General features: G+C 39.7%; 1 protein-coding gene across 1 annotated transcript in view; it reads right to left on the reverse strand.

Moving 5' to 3' along the window:
* LOC124555940 overlaps nucleotides 1-9,819 on the reverse strand; it is a 54,915-nt gene extending 45,096 nt beyond the window's left edge. Inside the window, exons 1-2 of the mRNA XM_047129990.1 lie at nucleotides 9,166-9,819; nucleotides 8,920-9,091 (exon numbers count right to left, since the gene is read on the reverse strand). Of these exons, the coding sequence (XP_046985946.1) occupies nucleotides 8,920-9,091; nucleotides 9,166-9,819 (826 nt within the window). The remainder of the gene's footprint in view (nucleotides 1-8,919; nucleotides 9,092-9,165) is intronic.
* Between the last annotated feature and the right edge of the window lie 1,207 nt (nucleotides 9,820-11,026).

Raw genomic sequence — 11,026 nt, forward strand, 5'->3', positions numbered from 1 at the left:
CATTTGGTGGCTATTCCTCATTCTTGACTATCTGCAAACAGATCAATTTTACTGCACTTGTTGAGGGAAGTTTACATGTTTCAAAAATAATGTTGTCAACTGCTATATTTTCTTTTGAACTAGTGCCCTCTAGTACGAGGTACTCTGATGAACACTCAACAGATGACATGCAGACAGCAAAATTAGATAACTTCAGAGTAAAGACACTTCAACTGTCAAAATTTTATCAGCAAATTGTTAAAACATTTGTATCAAAGTTCCTGAGTTTACTCCCCTCTAGGTAATTTCTAATGCTCAAATTATTCTTGAGACTGAAAGCTGGCTCGAAGCCATATAGAAAGCTCTGAGGTATTTAGTGGGCTATGGAACATGTATCACAAAGACAGATTAGGCACCATAGGAGGGGGAGTGTTCAACGCAACTGACAAAAGTATTGTCTCTAATGAGACTGATTTTGAGTGTGACTCTGAAGTTATCTGGACACATACAACAAGTCTATGTGAGATCAAGTTAATCATTGGATATTTTCACCAGTCACCTGATTCTGCAGTGATAATTTTTGAGTCATTCAAAGAAAGTCTATGCCCAGTAGTGCAGAAATACCAAGATCATGCTACATTAGTTGAAGGCAACTGTAACATACTAAGTATACACTGGGACATCTATGGATTCATTCCAGGGTATATGGGTAGACAGTCTTGTGAAATTCGAGGGTGGTTTGAAAAGTTCTTGGAAAGGAATAGAAAAAAGTAGTTGCATCACTGAAACTTTTTTATTTTTCAATGTAGTCTCCTTGTAGATTAATGCACTTGGTCCAACGATGTTCCAGTGCCTTGCTCTGATCTCAAAAATGAGTTTCCTCCAGGCCTGTAAAATAGTTGTCAACTCCGGCTATCAGTTCTTTGTTTGAAGTGAATCTTCGTCCACCTAGAAAAATTTTCAGTTTTGGGAAGAGATGGAAGTCTGATGGAGACATATCAGGTGAATAAGGCAGGTGTGGCAACAATTCATACCCTAGTTCATGTAATTTTGCCATGGCAATGGTACATGTTTGAGCGCGCATCATCTCGATGGAATATGACTTTGTTTCTTGCTAAACATGGCGTTTTTTTGCATATCTTTTGTTGCAATTTGTCCAGGAGGTTAGCATAGTATTCTCCAGCAATTGTTTACCCAGTGGGAGATAATCTACAAACAGAATCCCCATCGCATCCCAGAACACTTACGCCATGACCTTTCCCACCGAAGGAATTGTCTTTGCGTTCTTTGTTGGTGGAGAATAAGCATGTTTCCACTGCATTTACTGTTGTTTTGTGTCTGGGGAATGGCAGTGCACCTAAGTTTCATCTGTGGTCACAAACTGGCACAAAAAATCTTGTTCATTTCTCCTAAAACGGGCCAAACATTGTTCCGATATGTCCATTCTCATGCATTTTTGATCCAGTGTCAAGAGTCACAGCACCCATCTTACAGATAATTCTTTTTTTTTAATTTCTAATTCTTCAGTTAAAATGTGATATACCCTTTCAGATGACATCTGGCAAGCATGAGCAATTTCATGCACTTTCAGTCAGAGATCCTCCATGACCACTTTGTGCACTTTTGCAATGATTTCAGGAGTAGTGACACATCTTGGCCGACCACTGCACGAATCATCATCTAATCTCTCCTGATCAAATTTAAATTCATTTATCCACTTGGCAACAGTTGAATATGAAGGAGCAGAGTCCCCCAGTGTATTCTGGAAATAGGCATGAATGTCCTTTGCTTTCATACCTTTCTTTGCAAAGTACTTAATCATTCCTCGAATCTCAATTTTTACCACCTTCGCAAATCACTAAGCGGGAACAACAACAGAGCCATGTCACCACCACAGCTCTCTTCCAAAAGGATTGACGTGGCATGTATTTACAGTCAACAGCCCAATGAATATCATGTGAACAACTTGTTGCACTAGCACTGACCTCTCACCATGATTCTGAGAACTTTTGAAACCACCCTCATACTTTAAATCCTTTTTCCGAACACTGTCTCGAGCAGCTAGTTCAAGAGCCCACACACGATGCAAATATTTTATACTTCATAGCTACAAACAGGCCTTAACTAATTGATGGCATCAGTATAGAGACAGGGATTAGTGACAATGATGTCATCATAGCAACTTTGGTTACTATGGTTCATAAATCAATCAAAAAGGCTTGGAGAGTATTTTTGTTAGAAAGAGAAGATCGACAGTTTTATTTTCCTCACTTTTCGATGCACACTTGTGTCTAGAACAGACAGGAAAATCAGAACAATTACATGTCTAAAAGTTCATGACATATTATGAAACCCAAAACAGATCATGAAATAAACACAAATATACAGCAGATCTGATGTCTAAAATATTCTCCTAGAATCCAAAGCACTATCCTACAGATGAGAAAAATGGCTCTAATTTTCGGAGAATTTTTGATGTCCTCAAAATGCTGGTCTCTATATGTTCTAAATCCACAATGATGGGTTGGGGATAGCATTCCACCTGTCCCAACCAGAGGAGGCTGGTCTGCCTGGACTTGTCTCCGAACACTAGAACAGAGAAGGTATCATGCAACTCCCTAATGTCACAGAACTTTCTGTAGATACCTTGCTCTGTCCCATCTTGTTCAAACCAGTCTGTAGAGACTCCTATGCCCCCACGAAGGCGCAAGACTTTAGCAACAGCAAAACACGGGAAGTAACATAGTTCACAGAAGTTACCACATCCAGTTGACAGTGTTGTGTGTATTACCTGTGAAGAAGAATTTTTTTGCGGCTGGTAAGATCTGTGTTTGTTATGGTTTTCATCAAAATTCTATATGCTGCACTGAACTGTTGTAATAACTTAGCTATTCTGATTTCTAAGAGATGGAAGCCTGTAGGAAGACTTCTTCAAAATTTAATCTCATTTAAACATTTTGAGTTGTTAAGAAATGGAGTTCTCGAACTTTATTTTTAGTCACTGAAGTACATAATAATGAAACTCACTAAAAGCAGAAGGAGACATGCAGCAAAACTGGAGATACAGTGGGGAAATTTGCATTTGTACAACAAGATGCTGAAATAGCAGGTAAGGGTTTATGCGAATGTCTCGGCCTACATTCAGAAAATTTGTAAATCAAATCAGTGTCTACTACATTCAGTGTTTATTATTAATTTTAAGTACCATTAGGGAATAAATGGTTTAGGGTGTAAGTACAAGAATTTCAGTGTTATACCGGACAATTTTCAGATCTTACCTGTGAGGCTTAAAGAGAAAATGCTGTAGGACAGATTACATAAAAGTATTCTGTTAGTCCTGCTTGTGGGCCAGTACAGTGAGAAAGATTTCTAAGTTCAAAAGAGGTAGTACTGATCTTTTTGGGTTTACCAAAAAGACACACTTTCTGAACAAATGTTCCAACTTCATTCTAGATAATTTAGTCACGTTTTCTTGTCAACTGGCAGTTACTGTCTCATCACTATTTACTATCTGAGGCTACCGTCAGGTTATTTGCACAAGGTCAGGTTATTTGCACAAGGTCAGGTGCTGATGTCACACCCATCTGCTTAGACCTGTGACGTAACTGTGATGTGGTGTGCTGTGTGATGTCATGGTGAGGTTTGATGTTTTTGAGTCTGTCTGTGTTTGTAGATGGTATGTTGTATTTGGTGGCACTCTCTCATGCTGGATGTTTGTTAGTGAGTTGTTTGACACAAACTGAATCTTTGAGATTGCTATTGGAAGAATTTGTGCTGGTTTTCTGGTGAGATAGTTTGAATTTTCATATTGTGGCTGATGGATTCATTTTTATGTTTGGAAATATTAGTGCCATGTGTTTCTTATGGTCAGAGATTTAATATTAATTTTTTTTTTCTTCAGTTGTCAATAAAACACAGATATTTATGAGTAGGTCATTGCTTGTTGCAGTGGGAGACAATATGATGGCTGTTAGAAAGTTTCTGCAGTTACTCACACAGATGGTGGACAGTTTTTGTGTGTTTGGGGTAGAGGTGTACATGTCCCGCTTTTAACCCGCCCATGCTTGCCCGGTGGCCAGGCGGGCAGGCCGCCGCTCGTTGTCAACAGAACGGGCAGGCTGCTTCACTCCCAGCCAAGCCAAGCAGAACCCAACCCGGGCAGGCTGCGGGAAACTTGCTTGCCTGCCCATATTACTGCTGAGCTGCGCTACGCAGCCGTTTAGTCTGCGCGCGTCATTGTCGTATTATGAACGTTAATCAAAAGTTTTTATTTTACCTGAGCACCAAAAGACAAACCCCAACATTATATATATATGTATTAATTTCAGGTAAAAAAAATATTGGTTTTATTTGTATATTCTTCCTTTACGCGTATATTTCGGGCTTCTTATCTATATAAATAAAAATTAATTGCCAAATGTGTTGATAAGCGTAAAACTCGAGAACGCCTGGACCAGTTCGGCTAAATTTTTTTTGCTGTGTTCGTAATTCTCAGGACAAGGTTTTTATGAAATAAAATTTTTCGAAAATCGACCGAAAAATTGGAAAATTTGACAAAAACTGAAAGTGCGTTTTCATTGTGTCCGTGTGTTTGTATTGCATACAATCTTGATGAAATTTTGCACACTATACCTTGAAACCAAGAGGAAGGTCACAGTCTACATAAAATTTCATATGGTGCATGGCAGAGGTTCCTTCACATAACAGAACTCGACAAATTGTACGTGTTTATTCCGATCTTGATGAAATTTGGCACACTTGATATTCAAAGCAGGATAAAGGGCGCTGCCTGCTTAAAATTCTGAATGGTGCATGGCGGAGGGTACTTTACGTACACACTTCTACACCAACCTACAATTTTATTCCGATCTTGAAGAAATTTTGCACACTTGACCATCAAGAGGAACATCACTGTCTACATAATATTTCGGACAGTACAAGGAAGAGAGTACCTTACAAAAGATTTTGACATCGTTTGCGGGTTACCATGAAAGTTCACTATGTACGCATGTTTCCATGGAGAAGGTTTTTGAATATTTACATGTGCATGTATATATATATATATATATATATATATATATATATATATATGCACATGTAAATATTCAAACACCTTCTCCATGGAAACATGCGTACATATATATGTATGCGTGTGTGTGTGTGTATATATATATATATATATATATATGGTGGACAGTATATATATATATATACACACACACATGCACATGTAAATATTCAAAAACCTTCTTCATGGAAACATGCGTACATAGTGAACTTTCATGGTAACCTGCAAACGATGTCAAAATCTTTTGTAAGGTACTCTCTTCAAGATCATAGACATTTCGTTTAAAAGATCTTTTTGAAATTTGAGAGCTGTCTGACACATTCACAGTCATCGTGTTGGACAATTCGCGCACAGCAAATGTCGTTTAACAGTTGCAAACCATTTTTGGTTGAGTGAATGTGTTATATTGGCTGCAAAAAACCTTGATGTTAATGAAATGAATTTTCAGATTCAAAATATGACACCTGGCGAATTGCTGACATACAAGTCGGTTTATTCCGTTACTAACCAAGATGATGTAGTCAACTATCCTACGGAATTTTTAAATTCGCTGGATTTCCCCGGATTACCGTCTCCCAATCTGTAATTAAGTCGGATCGGCAATCATGTTGCGAAAGGTAAACCAGCCACGTCTTTGTAATGGCACCCGGCTTGCGGGGAAGAAGTTAAAGAACAACGTAATCGAAGCCACAATTTTAAAAGGAAAGTACAAAGGTGAGGACAGTTTGATTCCAATATCACTAAGATTCCGACCGACATGCCATTCGACTTTAAACGGTTATAATTTCCAGTGCAGCTTACATTTGCCATGTCGATAGATAAATCGCAGAGGCAGTTGTTATATGTTTGTGGCATCAATCTTGAAAATCATGTTTTTCACATGGCTATTTGTATGTCGCATATTGCTCTGTCAGGACACCTTCAACTTCATTTGTTTACGCACCAGAAAACAAAACTATCAATGCTGCGTATAAAAAAGTATTACAATAAATGCTACCTAGCAATAAACTTTGACACTGATTCACTGATCACCACAAAAGTTGACAGATATATATGAGTTTTCATAGATAGGTGAAGAGGAGATGAACTGAGGTGGCGGAATCCAACAGAGAGAGGACGAGGAGAAGGATAGAGGGTGGGGGGGAGATGGGCCAAGGGATGGGTTCAAAAATGGTTCAAATGGCCCTGAGCAATATGGGACTTAACTTCTGAGGTCATCAGTCCCCTAGAACTTAGAACTACTTAAACCTAACTAACCTAAGGACATCACACACATCCATGCCCGAGGCAGGATTCGAACCTGCAACCGTAGCGGTCGCGCGGTTCCAGACTGTAGCGCCTAGAACTGCTTGGCGACTTCGGCCGGCCAAGGGATGGGGAGTGGGGAGGGGGGGGGGAGGGTGGAGGTGATCAAAGAGATAGTGGGAGAGGACTAAATGGATAGAGAGAAAATACGGGAGGGAAGATGGACTACGAGAGTATGGAATAAATAAATGCCCAGGCAACGCAATGCAGTCTGTGCTGCACTTTTCAACACCGAAACGGATGGATATTTGTACTAAAGAAGTGAACCTCCACCCCCCAAAAAGAAGATTGGTCACCTTCCCAGAAGAATAAATTATCTACGCCCCTATTAACCACTGTACTGCAATGAGAACCAAATTAAGATTTTGGAAGTCTAGATTCTTTAACTTTAGTATGTTTCAGCCAAGTATGACACCAATTATATAAATATTTAACTACGTTTCCAGGATGTATTTTACTGGTTCTGTGAATTCATTCAAAGTTGGAAAAATCATTCTAAATTGCCAAAATGCATTTTAACAAAATCGAAGGACTTGTTTCGTATCCAGTTCGTCTAAAAACTATAGTACTGGGAATACAATGGCGACCCTGAGCCATTTTTCGCGGCCTCTACGTTTGCGTCATGAGAGTCCACACTTGTAGTCTAGGTCTGCATCATGAGGGACCATATTTCGGACCATCATGATGCAGACTAAGACGACGAGTGTTTACTTGCATGATGCAAATCTAAACGACGCCTCTAGACCCTCATAACACAGACCTAAACGACGAGTCTCAATCCTCATGACGCAGATATAGACGCTGTGGAGAGTGGCTCAGAGTTTCCATTATATTCCTACTACAATACATTCATGGAAAAAGACGCTCTTCATTTTAGGAGTATTTGTAATGTCTAGGTTTTCAGCATCTTCACTCTGCATGTGGGATTCCCCTTAATATAGAAATACAAGAATAAAATTACATTTTGCAATGTGTGTGGAACTCAACAAAATAAATTGTAATTTAAACTCATAATGTGTATTGCCTTACTCCACAAATGAATATTTTATTTTGCATAACACTTTTCAACATAAAATCTTTACAAATTTTCCTTCAGTTCCCCTGAAAGTATTATTTAGGCCAAACCAGATACTCCTAAAAATATTTGGCTACTTTTGCAAACTCAAGTAACAGAAAATGGTTTACAAACAATAATTAATGTCACTTGGAAGGATTGAAATCAAAAATTTTAGCCTAAAATAAAAATGAACTGTATGCATTACAAAATTTCTATCTCAGAAATTGACGCCCAGAAAGCACAAGAAAGAAATCTGCACTCTTAATTAGTAAATTTGCGCTCAAACTCATAGTTTCCCGTTTAATGTTCTACTGTATTTTCAATGTGTCTGCTGATTAGTGTTTGAATTAATTATGACGAGATCGTTAAGTCTGTCTGCATTAAGACGTGATCGTTTTTCGCTAATTAGGTTTCCAGCGCAACTAAAAATTCTCTCACTAGACGCACTAGTGGCTGGTATATTTAATATTTTTCTTGCCACACACGCAAGTCGAGGAAGTCATTGGGAGTTATTTTTCCACCACTGTAGAATATCTCCCTCGTTCACACAGTGTTCTTGCAAGTATCTGCTGACTTCATCATGTAGGACAGGAGGCTCTTCTGCCCAGTCCTCAAATTTCGCCATTTTGTACGGCCCTGGATTTGTTTCTTGGTTGCTGTGATTGGGCACTTGTACTGAAACTGTACAGGTTCCAATTAATATTTGCAGAATAATGTGAAGATCGTACTACACATAGTTGAAATTATAATAGGTTTTAGATGATGCTATCATTTATCGTCCTGTAAAGTCACCAGAAGATCAAAACTAACTGCAGGAAGATTTAAATAAGGTATATATTTTTGGTGTGAAAATTAGCAGTTGGCAATAAATAATGACAAGAGCGAGGTTATCCCTGTGTGTACTAAACTAAGTCCGTTAAACTTCGTTTACAAGATCAACCAGTCAAATCTAAAGGCTGTAGATTCTACTTAATACCTCTGATTACAATTACGACCCACTTAAATAGGAATGGACACACAGAAAATGCTGTAGGCGTTTTAATGACAAAACACTCTTTTGGAGCATTGCTACGAAGCTGGAGAGCCTTACTATTGACGGAAGAGGTCGAAAGAGTCTAAATAAGGGCAGCTGGTTTGGTATGATCGTAAAACAGGGGAAAGAGTGTTGCGGAAATTACACAAGAGTTGGGGTGGTAATCATTTCAACAATGGCGTTTTTTGACGTGGCGCGATCTGTATATGAAATTTCGATCACCAACTTACACCTCCGAATTCGAAGAGATATTGTTGAGTCCCATATACATTGGAAGAAATGATCATCAGAATAAAATACAAAAAAGCAGCGCTCAGACGGAGAGCTGTAGGTGTTCTATCCCGCGCGAAATTCGAGAAAAGGAGACAAATAAGTTGAAAGTGGTTCGATGAACCCTCAACTAAGCACTTGCGTGTGACTTGCAGAGTAACCATGTACATGTAGATGAAGAATATATGCATTATCTTAGGAGCTTACCTTCAGCACACATCTGTCGTGCTGCTTGGTAAACTTCAATTTTTTCATCCTCGGTTAACTTTCTTAATGTGCGGTAGTTAGCCACCATAAATGTTGCAATTTTATGCAACATACTAACGCACATTTTCTGTTCTAGGAAGGCATGAGCGGCTTGTTTCAAAGGCTTCATGTCCTGAAAATACATTTTCTCAACATACATATTTCACAAGTGGTTCTATAATATTCAGATGGAATAAAATTACAAACCTCTTCATTGTTATCCCGTACGGTACAGTGAGTTTTTAAGGCATAAAACCACGGTAGAACTAAATGTAGGGTTGGTTCCTTGTCACTCTCTAGATCAACTGTGGCTTCTTTAAACGGCTTAAGAAATTCTATAAGCTGGCCAGTTATATGGTGGTCATAACCCAGCATCTTATCAGAGGCACCTTCATTATGTAAAACAGCCTTCACTGAATCAATCTGAGAATGGACTGATACAAGCATGTCAAAATAACTATTCCAACGAGTTGAAACCCACTGCTTTAAAGATGAGTTCAGTCTCACACAGAGACCTCTTCTCTTGAAGTACGAAACCGTAGCCCGCACTGTATTAAGAATGGCTAATATATTTGGAACATTTTCTTTCAAAAACTGTTCGCTCAGAACATGTTTCAAGACTGTGTTTATACTATGAGCCATGCATGGAAGACGCTGATATACTTCGAGAGCTTTGACAATGTTACTGCCCTGGTCTGTGACAAACGTAATTTTGGCAATGTCTTCACGAGAAACACCCATAGTTTCTAAGCCATCTTCCAACTCGTTTCGAATATTCGAGCCAGTTTTTGGGCAGTCAGGAAACGCAGAGCACATTAGTACATATTTATTCAAACGCCAGTCTGAATTTATGTAATGCATTGTCACGGACATGTAATGCACTCCTTTGTTATTGTCTGTCCATAGATCAATTGTACTGGCACATATACCAGAACGAATCACATGCACTATATCTGGTAGCATTTTGCTGCGCACTTTATCAGCTAAGGTTTGAACTTTCCTAGCTACTGTCACTCGGGAAGGCATAACATTTTTAATATCAACTGAGCCATATTTTTTACCTATGTCGATCAGTGTCTGCCCTAAATTAAGAAATCCTTCTCCCTCTATACTGCTAAATGGTCTCAGGTCCTTAGCACACATTTCGACGCACTTTTCGGCCACTAAATCTTTGTCCTCTTTCAAGATATTTACGGAGTGAGGGAACTGCTTGTCAAATTTGCACACATGTCGTAACATACTCGAGGTTCCCGAATAAGTACTTAAGAGCTTTTTACATAGTTTGCATTGAGACACACCTACCGATTTATTTGAAGCTGCCTCATAAACACACGAAAACGTTTCCCATGCGGCACTTGTGCTCTGTTTCGTTACCAGCATGTATTCGCCAGTTGTCAATTTTTTTTCAATCTCACTAAAGTTCGACCTATTCATTGTGCTGCCTCCACCGTTGCGATAAATGAACTACAGGCTAACTACCTGGCTACTCTAGTCACGGTAGCTTGATAGCGCAACCTGTTGTCAGGCGCAGCAAGCTGAGCGGGTCCCGTGAAGCTTGGCAGGCTTGCGGGAACCCAGGTAGCCCGGGTTTGCGGGAGCCCGTATCGCCCGCATTGCCCACTATGCCTCAGTACACGCGCATTCTTGTGTTTACATCGCGGCAGGCTGACCTGCATGAATGGCTGCAGAGGTGCTAGGGGCAGGCAGGCTGCAAGGGGAATTTGTACACCTCTGGTTTGGGGGGGGGGGGGGGGGGGGGGGGGTGGCGCAGCCTGAGGCCTAGGTAAGGCTGGAAGGTGAGAGCTCGGTTGTGTGTGGCCAAGCTGAATGGGAAAGCAGAATGTTAAGAGTAAAATAAATTGTCCCATACCTGTGCAGATAGTATTGTATGGGTGGGTACAGTGGAAGCGCACTACCTTGTCGCGAATAAATTACAAATAGGCATATGTTAAGCTGTCTGTGAAGTTACGGTCCTGTGACATAGCAGTAGGAGCCGCCGTTATACACATTAAAGTACTTCAACAGATGGAAAGCCTCCACACAAGGTTAGTACACAACGAAAACAGCC

This window comes from Schistocerca americana, chromosome X (assembly GCF_021461395.2).
Source record: "Schistocerca americana isolate TAMUIC-IGC-003095 chromosome X, iqSchAmer2.1, whole genome shotgun sequence".
Taxonomy (NCBI): Eukaryota; Metazoa; Arthropoda; class Insecta; order Orthoptera; family Acrididae; genus Schistocerca; species Schistocerca americana.